This window comes from Pocillopora verrucosa, chromosome 7 (genome assembly GCF_036669915.1).
Source record: "Pocillopora verrucosa isolate sample1 chromosome 7, ASM3666991v2, whole genome shotgun sequence".
Lineage (NCBI taxonomy): Eukaryota > Metazoa > Cnidaria > Anthozoa > Scleractinia > Pocilloporidae > Pocillopora > Pocillopora verrucosa.
In genome coordinates, this window is record NC_089318.1 from 5,346,886 (window position 1) to 5,367,306 (window position 20,421).

The window sequence follows — 20,421 nt, forward strand, 5'->3', positions numbered from 1 at the left end:
GCGGTCTACAGGACAAATACAGATAAGGTCGTGAGAAATTCAATTTGAGTCATTTTTTCCAAGGCCAAAGTAAAGGCGTTCTTTAATCAAACTCGTTTATTTTTCTACCGAATTTCCTTTCAACTTCCTCTCTAATTTTTCCGATTGTTATCAGCCTTTTTCATGGAAATATCACTGAAATGCGTCGTATTTGCATTGGGGAAGCTTACATCATGTACCGCTTCGCGCGGCTGTCAATGATTAAGATCGGACACAACTAGAGACATTGACAAGCGCTAGGACTTCGTTTTCGTTTGGTGCCTCAGATCATATACCAGTTACCTAACGCGAGTAACACGGACGACAACAAGGTAAGCCTTCGATTTCCTTCTGTAATTTCTGCCATTAGCTAGAAATAGTCTCCGCTTAAAATCTTTTTGAGAAAATATCTTTTCGATACCAGCTGGGATTATAAAATTTGTTACCATCATGGTCTAAACACAAGCTGGTCTTAACATTTAGTCCAGACGGTGCAGAACACGACGTAAATCTGTGGAAAATTAAACATAAATTACGAAGAATTTTCATCGGCACACGAAGTCGACCGTGAGTCGACCTAAATGAGACGAAGTTAACTCTGAAACGACCTCTTCATGATTGAGTAACTGATGAAACAGAGAGCTTTTCGGAGCACGTCCCGTCAGCAGTTCCTTCCGTGCACTGAGCAATCTTTCCAGCACGCCCCTGTCATTACAGACCTTCACGAACTGATCTTTTTAAAATTTCTTCGTAATCTTCCCGATTTGAATTTTAAATATTTTGTTGAATGTCTGCCACATTTAGCACCTGTTGTTTGGTTTTGAGTGAAAATTGAACCCAGCTTTATTATCTAGAAGAAAAAAATATTGTAGTTCTGTTGTCGACTTCAAAACCCTGATTTCGTTGTAGATGTTGTTGCCTGAGGGTTAAATAACCCAAGGTGAGAAACAATTGAAGGGTTTGCTTATTATGAAAAATTTTTTAAATTTACAAGTCAGCTTTTCCAGATAGAAATCCTGTAATATTTGCTATTCAGGAAGGTTATTCAGAATATAATTTCCAGACAAAGAGGCTGCCAGCCGGGGCGTTACAATTACCCGTCAAGTATTTCCACTCATGACTGGATTCGCTAACTCTTGTACCGAAGCAAAAGCGAAAGAAGAGAACACCATCTAGATGCTCTTTTGACCAGAAATCGTAATGAAGATTATCAACCTGACATAAATTTGCTCCTAGACAGCTGAAAGCTATTATAAATAGGTCATATTTTGCTGGAGGGGTTATTGTCTTTTACACGAAAACAAAGTTAAACTTTTGGTTGTGGGTAGATCCAATGAAAGGAGACAAAGCCAACGGCAATCACTAAAACAAAAATAGATAGAGCTTCAAATACATATTTATGTCCGGAGAAATACTCGTTATGTACCGAAAGTACTTCACTAAACTACTCTCAGTTAATGAGCATGAAAACCACTGCACATATGTAATGCTTAAAAGAGTTGAATACGTAAGGCAATTTAACACAAATTTTAATGGATTCCAGACATTAAAATATGATTTGTAAAAGAAGTCATGGCCAATTATCCTGCGAATAAGTTTTGGTGAATTGAATCTACTGGCTCTTGCTAAAAGCCAGCTGATTATAAAAAAAAATTATTTCTAGAATTTCATTTGTGATTAAATCTATTTTTGTCGTTTTTGCGCCGTCGGCACGAAGCAAAAGGAAAAATCTTTTAAGACAAACGTCAGGTTTTTCTGAGGGAAGCTTCCAACTAAACAAGGTTGTTCAGTTTTAAAATTTCGTGGTAATTATTACCCATCATGCACCGGCACCATGATAGGAACCTCACCATGAGACAAACCTCATATATAAGCCTGGTTACTCAGCCTTCCTTAATTTCGCCTCGAAACAGCAAGAAACCATGAATACTTTTGTTATTTTCAGCATGTACTGTTAATTTTAATTATGAGAAACAAACTGAAATAGTTTCCGTTAATACGCAAATAAAAGGACTGAAACTACTGTGCCTGTTTCAAACTTGAATTTTCAAGAGAAGGTTTTATTCTCAAATGTTTACATTTGAAACGATAAAATAGCAGTGTAAATTTGGTGAAAATGCTCAAAGGAATGGCAGGGACAGGATAAATTTTAGGATCAGGAAAAAGGCATACGTTCTTTTGATGCTGTTGGAGCTGTTATTGCTGTTGCTCTCAAAAAAACTCATTCCAACTTCATCTTCGATTCATCTGGTGTTAGATCCTTCTGTGAAATTATTTGTTCAATCTGCGTCTCTCCCTTGATGCTGTGGCTTTATTGTCTCTCAAAAGCGCAGTGACATTCAACCACAGTTAACTGCATGGAATAAACGAAAAACAAAACATGGAAATTGGAAGTAATTCAGACCTATCTGCTGATTCTTACATACTTAATACAAATGATGCCGATATTGTCTCGTTTGACACTGCTTACCTCGAAAAGTAGTCCTAAACTTAGTCGAGAAAACTCGTTTGAATTTTTTTTTCTAATCTCCACGCACACTTTAAATCAGTGTTGCGCTTTCGTGCTTTGAGTCATTTTACTACCATGAAATATTAAAGCACTTTCTGGCATACAGTGAATATTTCATGATGAAAAGGTTTTGTTGAATAAACGACCTCTGATTATGGTTAATCTAAACGATTTGTTACAGTAGAAGTAAGTGACAGTTTTGAATTCATAGCCGATGTGAACCTTTAGCTCTGATATCGGACATTACTCTGTCTTGATAAATGTTTTTTTTTAATTTAAATTTTTGTCTGTATGATATGAACCTTGACTAATGCAGAATAATAGAGTTTAAATATCAGAAATTCGAGTGTCCTTGGGAAGATTACTTTGATTTTTTTTGATAAATTGAATCTTGCATGAAAATTAGTTTCAAAATTTTACAAAATTGGTATCGTTCCTAAAATTTAAGACCACAATAATAAGATTGATGAAAGCCACCAGGTAGTGTAAAAAAAACCACGCTACAAAGCTTTTTTTATAAACCAGAATATTATTTGGTCTTATGAATCTTTCAAAATTTTTTAATGTTATTCATTTAGATAATCGTTGGTTAGCCTATTAGTTACGGAAATTTTTATCCATCTCGTAAATTATTTGAGAAAAATCTCTGAATCTGTTTTCTTCCAGCGATTCGTGTGGCAATCGGTTTCTAGAGAAAAGGTCAGTTTTGATTATAACGTGCGATGAAGAATGAGGAATTTGTCGCAGTTTCTGCTACGGAGTAAAAGCGAAAGTTAGTGATAATGTGAATTAATAATTGATAACTAGTGGAGTTATCGGTCTGCTTGTCATTGTGTTTGCGGTCAAGTTATATTACTGAGTCACAGCGTGGCACAGCTCAACGAAAACGTGATGGCTTAAAGATAAGGGAAACACGTGAATTCTGCTGTGTAACAAAAAAGACGCGAGTATTTTCTCAAACTTTCGCGGGGAGATGTATTGCAACCCAAAATAGGTAAGACCATTTATTGTGAAAATAACTGCCTTTATGATTGTTTGTTTTTACAATTTTTTAAAGATGGTTTATAATTTTATGCTGACTCGATAAGCTTTAACTTTGTGGTATGGTATCGAAGCGATGCAGAGAAGGTTGCGGAAAAGACAAAACTGCTACTCTTGGTAAAAGAAAGTATGATAAATGCAAACTACTCAGCCAGCAGATCTCTGAGTTCTAAAAATCCTTTCAGGAATTTCTGTAGCTGTTCATGTGATCGATAGAATTAAGGACGATTCACGATCTAGAATCGCACCAGTTTTTTCGTCATGACCATTTTCCGATTCATAGAGCGCAGGGTGAAATCAATTGCTCGATAATATCGTGCACAAGAAATCTTGAGTTAGCGTTGATGCACGGAAAACGCCGGCTTTTGCATAGTTTCTTAAATCTGTGGTATAAATTTACTTTGTTTATACGTAAGTAATCGACATGTTTTAAAACTGCCAAAGATTAGATATACGAGTGACTGCGTCACACAGTCAAAGACTTCTATTTCTTCATTGAATCGCTGGCAAATTTTCATCTCCTGTGCAATCTGATTGATTATCTTTTTCTTCATGGATGCTATCAATATCCTTAATGAGGTGGAAAGTGACTAAACAGAAACGGGTTGTCATTGTCTTACCACAATCATGATTTAATAAAATCTTTAAATTGCAAACTCGATCGTGAAAAGACAAATATTTGCCTTCAAAATATAAAAATAAGACTTCGTAATCATCTTCTTTTAGAATCTTTTGGCCTTGAAAGTATCAATAAAATCGCCACCGTAAAATACTAGAATCTGATTGGCCGAAAGGCGACACATTTATTTAGCTCAAAATGTTCAACGATGAGATGCACGCTTTTTGAAAGATAAATTGCTGGAATTTTGTGCCCGAAAACGTGGTTGAACCATTGGTGAGTTGTTTTGTTACGCTCTATTGACAGACTTAGACAACATTTGGAGGAGAATCTAACCACATGCCTTAAAAAAAAAAAACGTCAAAGATAATTTGCGTACATATTGCGCATTCACATCTAGACCTATTTCCAACTTTATTCGCAAAGAAGCAAATTCAAGATTAAGCTTATAGCTGCATTTTCACCACTAAGGAATGATTATTTAAACTTGGTAAGAAAATTTTATGGAGAGGCTCGCGTTAAGGCACAAAATTTTTTCTTTTGTGTTTTTTGCGACGTATCCTTAATACCCGGCACTTTTTCGTCATGATGTTGAACAACACATATATCAAAGACCCTGCTTTTTCTCGTCTTTTTGTATTTAAATCAGCAGGCTAGTGCTCTGATTCCATCTCAGCCGCCGGATTTTCTTCTCAGTCTGGCACTAAAGCTGCTTTCTTCCTTTCATTTCCTTTGTTTAATTAATCGCAAGATCGATCATTTGACTAAAATCCCCCTGCGCGTCTGCGTAGTTCATCCTCATTCGTTCATACCGCAGTTACACTACACATGTTAAGGAGGTCACACGTAAACTAACTCACTTTATCTTGGGAGTACCTGTGCTACGCTTCTAGCACCACACAAATTATGCGGCTACATTGTGAAGATTAAGCAGATCACGATAAAATACTGAGATAGCACTGGGAGAAATTTTATTCATCAGGATCCAGGGAAGTTGGAACTTGTGCTTTGTCACACACATGATAATTTCACGGAACAAAATTTTTCGGGAAAACTGTTCGTCAACATGCAACCCTGAAGGAAAAATGGTAATCAATTTTACGGTACATTATTCCGGTTTTTGGTATCTTGCTTGCACCAGAAAAATGATACTAGCGTGTTCAGCCCAATCTTTCAGTGGATAGAAATCAGGGTCAACGGCTTTGATAGTATTATGTAACCGTCAAATGGTCTTACATAATACAAAATAAAAACTTGCTTTAACTACATTATAGTCTCCTTGGCAGCCATGGTTGTCACGTACACAAAGTATTGCATGGCAAGATTACACGACGGCTTCGGAAGAAACCCAAAAAGCGTTCATTTTCATAAGCTCTGATCTGAAGGCGTGGAAATAACTAGTTTTAAACTTTCATGATTAATGCTTCGATATTGCTTAACCAGAAGTTTCTCCAGTCGAGTAACAGATGGCGTATTTTCCAAAATCAAAAAAAGAAATCGGATTAAGAGAACACTCCCCGAGCTTTATCGAACTTCTGTAGTAACTAAACGATATGTCAGATACTCTGCCCTGGGTCTAGACTGTTACATCCAATTGTCCGTTTTCTTCAGGATTTGATTTCTTTGTAGCCTCGCTAAATTTCTGCTAGAAGTCGTTTTTTTTTTCTTTCTACTTTCCTGTCATTTATCATGATATTTTATGAAAGTGGCAAAGCACTTTGTAAAATAAGACCGTGTTTTGATCTCGAAATTCCTCCGGCGCCCCAGAAAGTGCAGTGTTTTGCTATTCTAAAACGTTAGTGCGTCTAATTTCTTCCAAACAACGACTAAGTGTTCAGCTTATAAATTTCAGTTTATTGTCATCCGCTTTTGACATTTTTCTCATGTGTTAGCGTGCTTTAGGAATAAGGACCCATTTTCGTCTGAAACTGTTCTTAAATATTGATCACGATTTGCTCAACAGAAGGTCAAATCTCCGCCTTTTCGCGAAGAATAAGTTAATAACTTTAACATTTCTAGTCTCAAACTGTATTAAGTCAATTGTCCTTCTGTGGACTAAGAATATTTTGTGAACTTTTCTTCTTTTTCGAGAACCTTCTTTAAAGCTATCTTTAAATACTTAAATTCCTGAAGCAAATAGTAGACATTGTTTATCCCAATATTTTTTACGCTATTTTGGTGAAATTAAGATAGGGAAAGATAAACGTCAAAAAAAATATTGATGGAATTATAATGGTTTCCGATGTTTCAGTAAATGATCTCTACTAAATCAAGGCCTAGAATTTTCAAGTTTTCTGTCATGTAAGCCCTTCACTTGCTCTCGAAAGTTTTTCCAAATGTTTTAATCTAACAGTAAAGCAAAAATTCCTCACACTGATTATTTGTTGCCGATAACCTGGTCGGCCTCGCGTGATGCAACAACTTAATTTTCAGCTCAAACAAAATCAAATTACAGATAAACTTAGCATAAGTCAAGCGCCATTGACATCTAACTTTTGTTTTTTTCTTTCCTGCTGATTCTTTGCTAGGTAAAAATAACAGTTTTTAAGCTAATCCATCAAAAAAAGAAACTTCAGTTGGCAACCGGAAATGTTGAGTGCTCTTGTCCTTGGTATTCCCTCATTCATAACCAATTTTTCATCATTCAGGATTATTCAAAAGAGCTGAAACAAAACCTCCTTGAAGTATCAGTGAGCTAGGGTGGTATCATAACTAAACAAGCTTCAGTTGACTTTGCACCTCTCTGAGTCGCCTGGTATAGTGATATCTCTGATATTCAGTGGGAAAAAAAAGTAACAGAGCCTACAAAACACTGATACAGAACACTGATTGAGTCAAAGGAAAAGGTAAGCCCTCCACCCGCGAGTAAAACCTTTCACAAATCATATCGTGTTACAATTTGAATCCTCGATCTTTTTTACTTTTTGGTCCCGTTCTGTTAAGAATTTTTGTCAAATTTTATAAACCTTACATTTGTCAAATACACTTTGGATACGCATATTTATCCTTCTTGTTAATCTGATTTATTTATAATTTTTGCGTTGTGAAGGAAGCTCTAGTAATTGGCTTATTTATCTCAATATAGAATATTCAAGAATTTGCAAGCAAAATTGTCGAGCATCCTTCGTAAATTTCCGTTTCCAAATTCAAGGTGTTGGCAGTCTTGCCTTTTATCGCAGAAGAGTAATTTCGAACCACACAAACTGTTTCTGTGACAAGAATTTGAAAAATTCCAGCTTTGATTGTATACATTTTAACTCATACAGCAATTTATTTGGTTTCTTGGTGACTTGCCTAAGTCTCAATAGCTAACAAAGGAGTTTTAGTGATAGGTCGCTGGCGTTACAAACCACTGATTGCGTTGTTTTGGGACGAAACCGGGACAACACTAAAAAAAAACTAATTGGTTTCAGGAATGTTAGCACTCCTTGCATTTGACCTCCTGTAGACTGCATTTTTCGAGGCTTAACCTTTTAGTTCCTAAAAGTGACCAACATCTAATTTCTCCTCACAATATCAACCCTGAATCAAACATGAAAGTCATGAGAATATAGGAGATGATCACCAACTAAAGAAGCTCTTGATTGTTACACAAATTCTCCTTGTCAGTCTCTCTGGAAATTTATAGAGAATAGTATGGAGAATATGCATACTGATGTTAGGGTGTAGAGGGTTAAGGTTCCCTCCACGCTATGCTGATTAAATTGTTTTTGTTCACAAAAAAGCGAATACCCCCGACAGAAATTATTCATAACCCTTACCGGCCTCTTTGATGCAGAATTTTTAGAAGATGTGATCGTTGCTTTTGGTCTATTTGATGCAGAATTGTCAGAAGATGTGGCTGATGCTTTTGTGGATGTATTCCACATTTTTTTCTTTTTCGATGCTAGCTAGAGAAAAATATACCCCTTTCGATGTTGAACCGAGCTCCGGTAGTTCACGAAGGCTAAGAAGGTCATCAATCTCTTCATCAATTTATTTATCCATTTGATATTTATTCACTTGAAAGTTTTTTTTTATCTATTTACAGAATGGTAGTAGGTTTCAGTGGTTTTGTCGATGACTGCGTGAAATCATTTTAATAAGATATAAATGTTAACTGTCTCTAAATTTTATGCTGCATAAGGTTAACATATTCGAACATTGTCATTCTTTTGTCAATACTCTTAAGGGGAATATTTTGTAGAATTAAAAGATTGAGCTATTCTCGGAGTAAAGCTTTTATCTATGAATTGAAAAGGGATTAATTTCTAGCAGAAGATTGCTTAGATCACAATGATTTAAATCCGAGAAAAGCTGTAAGAGCTAATCACGGCGAGATAGTTTCTTCAAGACCGAGGTGTACTGTCATATATACACGCTGTGAGAACTGCTTAATAATGCCGGCTTCCTTTACACAATTATAAATGGCGAGAAAACTCTGGAAAGATTGCATATAGAGAAGTTTCAGTATTTATCTTCATACATCTACTTACGACGGAAAACTGACGTATGAGCAGAAAAAAAAAAAACCAAGACTATAATGCAGGTACCACAATGATTAGAAAAGAGTAGTCATTTTGAAGCCGATGGAACATAATTATCCATTCGCCATATTTTGCAGGCTTGTTTTCCCAAGCGAGCCTTTTCTTTTTCAACCAGCTACCTAAATTCTCTTATTTGCACTGATAAGAAATAACACTCGCAGCGATTATGTAAGAAGGATCTTTTTTCTTTAAGCGAACCGCTATGTAAAAGTTAGTACATATGCATGCCCACGCATAACGGCAGCAAAGCAAATATAAGCACTTGAACCACTAATGACAGATGAAAAAACACCGCACAATTGTTATTTCTTGCAATGATTTTTGCAGCCTACTCGTTCAAATTTATCGTTCAACCCACCACTGAAAAACAAACCGGCTAATTTATCATGCGCGTTTCCTCCGACATGACAGAAAATGGAGACATGATTAATTGTAATTCGTTAAATAGTGCGTTCGAAACCCCCGAATAACTTGTTTTTCCACACCGTAGAAGTAAATGATGGCAATTTAGGAAGTGCTTAATTAATTTCTTCTGTAAACGCCTGCTTTTTTTTGGTACCACAGTGCCCTGCCACACTAGCGCAATACTGAGGAATACGTTATTCAGTGAATGCCAGGTTATAATTCGCCTTGAGTTAGGTAAGGTGTTGCATCTTAATAATTTATGATTGAATTCAAACGCGTTGAGCTGGCTTGCTGAAGATTTCATCCCTATAGCGAAAACAATATCTTTTTAATACCCAAAATCTAATTCAAGTGCAAGTAGCAAAATTTAAGGATGATATATATACTAAACATGAGGGTTCCAAGTACAATTGAGGAGAGGTTTAGATTCAATTCGTACTTAAGTGCTTGCGTTGTTTGTGGTTCTTAAAGCTGTTGTTCATTTCCAGTGTTCGTCATGTCAGAGGCTTGCGTTGGCCGGTTTTCTCTACGCTCAAAACTCACAAGGCAAAAAAAAAAAAAAACAAACAAACATGTTAAGACCGTTTGAAATCAAGCGCATCTTTAAGTTAAGCGCCTAAATTTCAAGGAAACAGGAGAACAATGAAGATGTTACAATAAACCAAGACGAGAAACACATTGTTTTGGATCGTTTTCAAACGAAAAACGAGAATTTTCACGAGTGATGATTTTTTAGGACATTAAAAGCAGTGACGTAGGCTCATAGCTTACTTAAAATATTTCTTCATTTTGTTAAGGAAATATTGAAAAAAAATCGAGTTTGTTGGTGAGCGAAAGGTCAAGGGAACAATATCAGTTAGCTTCGCCGAAAAATAAGAGCGAGTCAACAAAACAGTGTAAAACTTCCTCAAATCGATAATACTCTGTATGTATGGTGAACTTAACTATAAGACATTCACTCTGACAACGAAATCTCCAGTTTCATTATGGAATAAAAGTGGCTTAAAAGAAGGATCTCTACATGAAAACATGATGGAATATTTGTCTTAGCGATCAAAACAGGACTTCAAACTGCGAAATATGTTATTCACTTTGCGATGGTGTTATGGGTGAACATCTGCCTAACTTTTTCACTCCCCAGATCTCATCAGTAATTCTCCTTACTGTCTGCCTCACAATTCTTATGATGTTAGTTTGGAGAATTTGATATTGGATCCACTGACAATCCCTTAATTTGTATTATTCTTTATTTTCATCACTTTTCTGCTTGATATTCTGGGCTTCAGTGAGCTTACTTTCCAAAATACTTATAATACCAGCCATCCGTTCGCTGAATGATTCTCGGTATAGAGTAAAGTACGCGAAGAGGAAAAAATGTTAAGCTCACAAACCATGCAAGATTGTACAAAAATTCCCTTTTTTTATAACTGACAGTTCATTGCCACCATGGTTGCTAACACGATATTTCTCTAGGTTGTAGAAATTTTAAGTACTGCCGGATTCTCAGGTTCATTTTTAATCAGATTATACTCTTAGAATAGATTTGACGTTCTTTTAATATTCATTCCTGCAAAGTTGGTTTAACTATGTTAATTTCAGAGATGTAATCGACCGAGTAAGCCCGTATGACTTAGGGCGACTTCAAAAAGTGATTCTTCCAATTCATCCTGAGAACACCGGCTCTAAAACTACAAACAAAACAAGGAAATTTCCTAACATGCGTACGTATCCTATTTACAAAGTATCTCAAAATATTTACGAAGCGGGTTTATATTTATATCCAGGGCAGCTGTTGATCAAAGATTTCATAGTCGGTTTTTTTAAAAATTATTTTTAGCAAAATGAACAATCGTTATAATCTCCAAGAAATACCTCAATAAACTGTTTTCGGTCACGAAAATAATGCAAAAGAGCTGTTCAAGCTGAAAATTCTTTATTTATCGTCAGAGTGGGACTAAAACCGAATTAAGTTGAAATTAAGTTGTTCGGCAAAAATTTTATTGTTGCATTACGTAAACAGGGAGCATAAAAACATTGTTTGTAGGCTGGTTATCACCTTGAACGATACTTTGTATAGGCCATAACAATGACTGTATTATGTTTCGGTCAAAGAATAGGTTTAATATCGATTCAAGTTTCTTTTGATCTAAAATGGTCAAACATCAACATTTGCTCAAACTGGAGACAAGGTTAGTAATTTTACATCAAAATCAGGAATTTTTAAATTTCTGTTAGCTTGCAAATTACGCCTTTTTAGAATTATCAGGCTCGCAAAAAAAGCGGAAAAAAGTTCAACGTATTCTTTCTGATATTTCTCTGTCTCCATTAGGATCTTAAGTTATCGACGATATTTCCTTCCAATCAATAATATCTCCCTACAGAGGTCACGAAAAGGTAATGATGCGAAAAACGTTATCAGCTGGTCAAAAAATTTACCAGAGAATATATTCATAAAACTGACGAGAAGGTCTAGATTTGTTTCATCGCTTTTCCCAAGTTAACCCTGTATTTATAATGTTGGGGAACGTACCCTCCATTTCGTGTTTTTAGTTTAATGTTTATCGACACAAACAGCTGAGTTGTGTTTTGCAAAAAGCAAAAAATTTTTTATTAAGTTTACGGTTTTGTGCGGTAGGCTAAGATCGACGTTTTCAAGACGTGTTCGAAATGTCTTCAAAGTTACTTCAAAAAATGTTTGGAGAACTTGAAGAGGACAAAAACGACAAGCACTCGCAGTGAACAGAGTTTTCACAATAAAAACCTTCATTTGTATGCACTGCTTGTAAATGAATGCTTGGGAAATGTCCAACAAAACAATAACTCATAGACTAGCTGAATTTGACATAAATATCCTTAAAAACATTTTACCGGTAGAACCATTGTGAAATCACTCACCAACGTTTTCCGATTTAAATCTATGTTCAAAAATCTATTGATTACTTGGTTGATTTCAGTTGAAAGGTCCATTTGCTTCACAAAAAAAACTGCCCTTTTGTTTAAACGAAGTAGCATCTAACTTGGCTCAATATCAGTGAAAGATAACGGCAAAAATGCGGATATTTCTTAATGGACCTCGAAGCTTCTTTGAAATCGAGAGACGTAAATTTGACACTTCCTTCGACGTGTCTGTGCATTTTTATCTCCTATTACTGTGTTATCGAGAGAGCATATCACCCATGTTGGTCATCTTGGCTTACAGTAACCAATTAATGTTCAGTACCCGATATTTAGGTAATAAGTTTTACTGTTTTTGGCGCCAGACTACATTATGTATTAGTGCCAATGGCTTCCTAAAATACCTATTGCAGCCTACGCGTGCGATCAATCTCTTTGTTTTTGTGTCCTTTTCATTTATGATGACAGGTTTTTCGGAAACTACATAGAGTTGTCATTGTACTCCCGGATAATACGACAAAGTTGTCAATAAGGGCTTTCAGAATGTCCGTTGTTCAAATGGGAAGATTAATTGCGAGCAATCCATCAAATTGTGTACTTCACGACCTGTGAGACTTATAAAATGCATGGAGATTTACCTCTTTGACGCTGTGTCGTTGAAGTTTGCTCACGATTCAAAAAACAAGGGATAGAGTGACAAATAGAAAATCACGCGTTAATCAGGTGCCTTGAATTACCTTGAAACACGTAAACTAACATTTCAGCTGTTGGAAGAGCAGTTCATCTTTTGTTCATGGATTTGAGTTCATGGTTCAGTTTTACTTCCAATATTTGAAAGGACAATAACAGCCTTTGCAAATCAACGCAGTTGTAAGTATACAGGCTAAGATTCACAATGGCAGCGGGAGCAAGTCGCAGCGACAATTTGCTTCGTGTCACATGGAGAATGTGATAAAATCTCGCTCTCTATATCCAGCTAGTTTGAATTTTGTCGAGGATTTTAGCGCCTTGTTCTAATGAGGTAATTTTCTCAGTGTGCTGACTGCTGCAAAGACATTTCGCCCATCTCGGCATTGGGAAAATTATTTGCTAAATTTGCACTGATTTAACCTCAAAAAGGGCGAAAGAAAACAACACCATAATTGCGCTGAAAAAAATACGCGATCGGTCAGATTTAAAATCTTTGTAATGAAATACAAATCATCAAATGCAAGTTAGGACTTGACCATTATAGTTTAGTCACAACTGGGCGTACCGAAGATTGATGAAAAATCGAATCTGGTGCTTGTGTATTCTGAGGTAACACGAACGACGACAAAAACCGTCACAAAATTATTAGTACTGAGTTTTGACAAGTGAAAGTGTTTCATAGTGCATTGCACTCGTATTGCGTAACAGTCTCTTAGCTTGTGTGGTATAAGCGTTATGAAGAGTCCTCGAACTTCTCGACCTTTTCATTTTTCCAGTGAAAGGAAACGTAGAAATTGACCTCAGATAGAGAATTAGTGACATGTCAGACTGACTCAAATGGGTTTTTGATTGCAGAGGAGTAATTTTAAAAATCTGTATGAAAGAGAAAATGGACGTCTTTCTTTTGCAATCAAACTTTAAAAATAGAAATTGCTTTGAAATGCACAAGCCTTAGTGCGGACAACATTAAATGCGGAAAGTTATTGACGTTAGTGCTGATCATGTCATAGCTTCTTTAGCATACGTGCAGAAAATCGGTTTCGGAGGTGTATGAACCCTTTAACTCCCAAGATCTCATTAGTAATTCTCCTTACTGTCCGCCAAACGATTCTCATTATGTTATTGTGGAGAATTTGGTAACAGATCAATTAGTAATCCGATAATTGATATTTTTCATTATTCTCATCTCTTGTTTGCATGATATTGTATAGATATAGTGAGGAGAAATTCTGTCTCGGTCATTCACGGGAGTTAAAGGCTTATGGGTGCAGTGACCAATCAGAACATAGGTTTACATTATTTTTGGCCAATGAGAACTTTAAGCGAAACTAAACAAACTGCTTGAAGCGCGGGAAAACGCTATTGACGTAGTCGTGATTGATTTTACTTTTCATCCGATTGGTTGAGAGAGTGATGCGAGTTTCCCGGACCAATCACAGAGCTAAGTTAAGTGCAATCAAAGCAGTCCCGGGTTTCTTTGGATTCTCAATTGAAAATTGCTCCAAGAACTATTCCACTTGTAAGGAGCGAAGCCTAATTAAATGGAACTTTCACCTCCACCCTGAGGAGCTCTTGCGTGTGTCTATTACAGACATATTGAGCAACGAAACCACATACTGCGAACGAGGTAATAAGGTTGATTCATTCTATAATTAACCATGCATTATGTATGAGTTCATTTCATCATTCACACTTTTATAGGGATTTTTATCTCTGACATCGAAGGAATTGATAGCAGGCATATCAGAAAAAAATTTAACGGTGATAACGATTTTTTTTTTGAGCACGTACGATTAAGTCATCCTCTAATTTGAAAGAAGGCATCATATTGTAATAATAAACAAAAAACTGTTAAAGAAAACTTGTCAAATCTCGTATAATCTGAGTAAAAGCAAAGCAGGGAGCTGTTTTAGAAATTGCAAAAGGATAATTGAAAATGCAGCTGTTAAACCTTGCGGGATAAATTGAATAGCCAAACTTCCAATTCAAATCTAGGTCCTTCAAATAGATAGACACTTTGTCCACCGGAATTATTGACTCGTTTTTCAACCCAGTTATTTGTTCTTTCGATCTGATCGACAAACGTTCCGGTACTTCGAGCAGTTATTTATTCTAAGCTTCGCAAAGTACTTTACATGTTTATTTATTTCCGACAGTGTTATTAAAATTTCGATAAAAAACTTTTAGAATAATTGAATTCTACTTCAGATTTTTTTTGTCTTGCAAATCTTTTTTCAATAACAATCGGTCTTTGAGATAGATTAATTAAAATCGGATTTTTTTTTAACCATTGGTTTGATATAAAGTTGGAAAGCCTCTTAAGCTGAAAAAAGGAAGAGGGGAAAATTTTTTCAAAAATTGCCATGTTTAATCTAAAATAAGGACACCCGCTTTACCTCGACCACGAACGAACTGTGGTAAAAACTGACCTAAAACAAATCCCGACAAGCCAAAAAGCGCAAAGCACTTCACTTTTAAAAACAATAGCGCCTAAACCTCAATTCTCGAGTGTAAACAGAGACTTATATTATCAAAGTTTGCCACAACTGTTTTCTTTTATTGCTCAATTTCGAGATAAAATAATAAGGTAGTTTTCCTTATTTGCCCGCATTTAATCTCATAGCTCCCTAGGTGTTATTCGCATTTTATATATCTCTGTGTACAGAGCAACAAAAGAAAAAACTAAAAAACAGGAAATATTTGCGCCGGTTGTTATACGTGCAGCTGACCGCCATGCAATTTCGCAATATCTGAAGGTGTGCACTACAAAAAAAAATAATCCGTTTATGTGTTGTCAATTCGCGCGCTATTTTGTCCGAGGATCGTTAAAGATCTTTTTTTCCTTCAACTGTCAGAACCGACCAATTCGAATCGAAACAGCACCGCATTGAGCCACTGGACTGCAGTTTGCATAGAATCACTCAATCTCGGCTGTTTGCCATAAGCTGTGCCACGGTTTGTAAATCTAAAAGTATTGGCGTGAATTTCTTAAATGTAACAATTGTAAACCTTGTTCACTCATCTCCGTCTTTAGAGTTCACTCTAACTTAGTAACTTGGTTTTCCTTCGCAAACTTAGTATTTCCATAGTTTTCTGACATTTAATGAAAACGATGCAGTAAGATGACCGATTTTTTCATTTCTAAGAATATTAGCCTAAATATTTTTAAGGTCGTCGTCGCAGTCCGCTATATCTTCTCGGACCTTGGCCACCGTTGTTATTATCTCTACATCCATTATTATTATTCACTTATATACCTGCCTCTTTTATAAGTACTTAACTTTTTTGCGTCGCCTTACATGAAAGGTACTTGAGCCTTTCGCAAAAATGAATTCAAGCTCCTGTGGCCTTGTTTCTCAAAGGAAAGACCTGAAAAAATTTTACTCTTTTATATCATTAGAATTGTAAGCAGAAAAACGATAAACAGAAAGCACAATATCAACTAGTGGATATCGTTTGGCTTAACACTGAATTCCTGAGCTTAAAATATATGACAGATATATGTGAGAGATATATGACAGATATGTGTGAGAAATATATGACAGATACTGCAGAGAACTGACGTTCAAGTCTTGTTAGTGAAAGGGTTGAAGTTTTGCTGCGCGGCTGTAAATCAAAGAGTTTGAGTTTTCATCAGGCTAGAAAAGATGCACAGTTGCTCTCGGATTTCCACACAACAAAACATAAAAAATAATTGGCACAGAGGAATCAGTCGTTCTGAATACTCGGAATATCCTAGGAAACATGGAAACAACGTGACTGATCTAATTAGGTTTTGTCACTCTCACCCTCTCTCTCCACCAACAGCTCAGCATGCTTAATGATCGACCATGCATTAACCCATATTTTGAGGTTTCTTTCAGAATGGTATTCCTTTTTCCTTATTTAAAAGTGGTTGGTTTTGTTTAGCGGTAACGCTTTTTCAACACAGATTTTCTACTGAGCTTAGTACGTCGATCTAGTGTAGCTACAGCCATTTTACTAATGAGTGTAACACTTCCTTGTTTCCAATGTACATCTTCATTTTCGCGTTTTTCTTTGCAGGATCTAACTAACAGTACTCTCTGACGGAACACTGGCCAAGCACTGGCTTTCCCAAACATGAATCAAAGTACGAATTCATCCAGCTATCTGGCCAAAATCTCGCATCTGGAGTTAGCCATAATGATCGGTCTCTACGCTGTGTTAATGTTAGTAATTTTAACCGGTAATGGACTCATTCTATCCGCGTTCTTTATAAACAAACGCCTCCGCACCGCCACAAACACTTTAATCATGGGATTGGCCGTCAGCGATATTCTTGTCGGGTTTGTCTCAATTCCCTGCTGGTTGGCCATTTCTACATCATATTACGAGTATGCTTCGACCACCCAAACAACCTATATATTCTACATTACGTTTGACATTTTCATCGGAGGAGCTTCCATTCTGCAGCTTACAGCGCTCAGTGTCGAGCGTTGTCACGCAATCGTCTGCCCGTTACGTCACAGAACTCTCTCCATAAAAGTTTTCTACGTCATGATCGCTATACCGTGGTTGTATGCAGCTATTGTGGCAAGTTTACAACCCGTGCAGTTTGCTGGTGATTGGCAAGACGTTTACACGCTTCTCGTGGCGTTCACGTGCTTTTTCATCCCGTTCATCGTCATTTTCTTCGCCTATTTATTTATCTATCGTTTTGCTCGTAACCAACCCGGAAAAAAGAGCATTTGTCAGCACCGTGCAGTGAGGCAAGCGTACAAAAAAGACCTAAGGCTATCTGTCACGCTGGCGTTCATTACAGGACTCTTCGTTGCAGCTTGGCTGCCTCTTTTTGTCGTTACCATGATTGGCACATATTACCCACATTACCTTCCGTCCTCACAACGCACTTTCCGCGTGATTCAGCTCGTTAAATTTTGTCACTACGGCAACAGCGCGTTAAACCCCGTCGTGTATGCCTTTAGGAACAGTGAGATGATCGCCACATTCCGTTACATTGCACGCGCCCTGCTTTGTAAAGAACGCCTGGTTCCAAGCCCGCTTAGTAGAACTTCATCTTTGTGTAGAACGAGCTTGAAGGGAAACTCGCTCTCCGGAAGTTTGAGGAGGTCTTCGATTAAAGGTGGAAGCCATAGAGAAAAAGGCTTCTTAAAAAGTGAGGATCAGGAAGAGAATAAAAGAAGGGGCGGAAAGAAATATGACAGCGTGGTATTCGTGTATTCCACCGTGTAGCTTAAAAGAACACGAATTAGTTATTCTTACAGTTAAAAAGCTTTCCAAAAATCTTAATCAAACAAGTTAATCTTGAGCTTCATCGTACTATACATCAATCAACGGCTTGTGCAAAACTGGCCCCTAAGTTTGATTCGGTGCAGATCAAAAAAAAGCAAAAACCCTGAAGGAAAATCAAACGCGACGACAGCTATGTCAAGATTTCCAAGGTTATTATCCTTTTAAAGATGAAATAGCTCATAGGATAGAGTAATTGGAGGCGCTTATTATTTTTGGATGATTATAACAATTTTTTATCAGGAAAAAATGTGAATGTCGTAAAAATAACTCATCTAGGTCGGTGGTCCATTCCTAACTGAATCTCTCATTGAATGACAGATGGGCTCCCATCATCCATTGCTCCAAAAAAAAACCGCAATTAGCATCAAATTACAACGCTGAAAATACAACATAACTGAAAAAAAAAAGAATCTTCAAGGCATTGCCCACGTATTTTGTAGCAAAATAGAACAATGGAAACATTATCAGATAATATTGGAAGCTAGGAAACACCATTTTGTATATTATTTGGGGGGATCTTGAGTACCATTTGACTTAACTTGGTCTCCAAACTAACCCCTTTCAAGATGGATTGCCGGCAAAAAAAAAGGTACAAGTGCGGGCGACAACCCAGAAAGTATTGTGGGCAGTTTTCAGGTCACGGCTCCTTGACCTCAGGATTTCAGGGAAAACTCAGAAAACGTCACTATAAAGACGAGGCTAGTCTCGTACTCTGAAGTTCCACGGTAAAGCACTTAGGAACTGGGTACGAGATAAGGACGAGACATAGTGGGTTTGACAAACTTATTATATATTTTATTCATTAAAATTAATTTATCATCGGCAGGAGCCCATCAAATAAGTAATGGCTCCTGTCATCGGAAATACCCATATTACCTTTCGAGATTGCCGCGTGCACTTTTGTCCTTTTTTCCTACAACCTCTCTCGAAGCAGCTGTAAATGGAACTGTGTGAAAGTATTTGGGATTTACGTGATGAATGTAAATAAAATCATTTTGATACGAACACTAACGAAATGTGAAATTTGATGATTGCCGGATTAAGAACCGTTTTATTCTTGTCGAGCGGAGAATATTTCCGCATAGAGTGGCTTTTTTCCCGTTGATCCTTGCGTGCGAGAATACCATCATTATCAGCTTTCCTTCGCCCGCGGGAAAGTAATGCGAGTCGGCAAGAGGTTTAACTTTAGTCCCTGACCCCAAAAATCCTTCCCTGTGTGTTCTTGGATGAGACACCATAATAATAATAATAACAAAATTTATGTAGTTAGAAGATATTTACGAAATATCGTATCCACTTTTTCTATTAATTATCATTGACAAAACTCAAGGAGATGGCATTCTTCCCTTTATTATATGGCAAGGTAGTCCTGAGGTAAATCCGAGCATTCTGATCGGTCAGTTACTCGATCTGTCTTTTGCCGTATGGACTGCTTCCCCAGCTCTGAAACGGTCATAAACCGCATATTTTGGTTGTAAAAGCCGGCAAATTTTAAATAAACAAATTTGGTCCGAGTACTATATAATATTGCATCTCTTAGTCACTTTCCCCGCTTGCGAAATAGCAGCGTTCTGGCAGCGTTCTACGTTATTTGAATTTCTAAATAATTTCAATGGATTCGCTTCTTTGCTCCTTATTATCGCCATTCTTTGCTTGATTTGTCAATTTAGAACTAGATGAAGAAAAAAAGCTTTATTCTAAATTTTTATTCCCATAAAAAAATTTGAGAAACTGGCTCCTTCTCAGTGTCTTTAAAGTTCCTCTCAAAACTTTGACAGGAAAATGACGATGCCGTCATCTTTCCCGCCAGCGCGCGTGTACTAACTATTACCGACTGTGCTCTACGCGACTCTACTATTGCGTCACAAAAATCTACTTCAGCGCGATCAAAATTTAACGAATTGGAATCCTACCGCAGTTAGAGGCGTTGAAAGATTGAAAAAAGTGAAATTTGACTCATAGGCTTCGCAATGACCATTATCGTCTTGACGGAAACAAAAATCACATTATCTTTGCATCTGAAGATACTTGGAAGGTTTGAGTAGACATTGTGAAAGCTTTAAAAAAGGTGAGTGCAGGCACTTGAAAGCCCTTTAAAATGCTCTCGATAATAATAGATATCAGGATGACGACGAAAATGGCAACTAGGACGAGGCAAAACAAAACATCTAATGGGCAGAACAATAACTCAGCAGGTGCATTTTATAACTCTGAACATTTCTTAGCCGTCCTTTGCAAAACAACGACGTGAATCACCAAAATTTGCGTGGTCTGAGAAGAGAAACTCCGTGGGCAAATTATTCAATTTTGTATTTGGAACCCATCACTGCTTACATACATTTGTATGTCGCAGCCATTCGCGAAATTCTAATACTAAAATCGACCTCTTCCATCGCGTTTTCGTTCCGACTGGTTGAGGTCTCTAAACATGCATGTACGCAAGG

At 36.9% G+C, this 20,421-nt stretch overlaps 1 protein-coding gene across 6 annotated transcripts; it reads left to right on the top strand.

Annotated features, from left to right (window-relative positions):
- Positions 1-327: 327 nt before the first annotated feature.
- LOC131789778 (adenosine receptor A1-like) lies at positions 328-18,977 on the top strand. Of its 6 annotated transcripts, XM_066169765.1 has the most exons (3): positions 328-350; positions 6,716-7,033; positions 16,748-18,977. In XM_066169765.1, exon 3 carries the CDS (start codon positions 16,805-16,807, stop codon positions 17,915-17,917), a length of 1,113 nt encoding a protein of 370 aa, XP_066025862.1. In that variant the 5' UTR covers positions 328-350; positions 6,716-7,033; positions 16,748-16,804; the 3' UTR covers positions 17,918-18,977. The 6 variants fall into 6 exon arrangements, with proteins under 6 accessions (XP_066025862.1, XP_066025863.1, XP_066025864.1 ...); XM_066169766.1 differs by lacking the exons at positions 328-350; positions 6,716-7,033 and adding an exon at positions 9,327-9,352; XM_066169767.1 differs by lacking the exons at positions 328-350; positions 6,716-7,033 and adding an exon at positions 12,631-12,736.
- Positions 18,978-20,421: the final 1,444 nt, after the last annotated feature.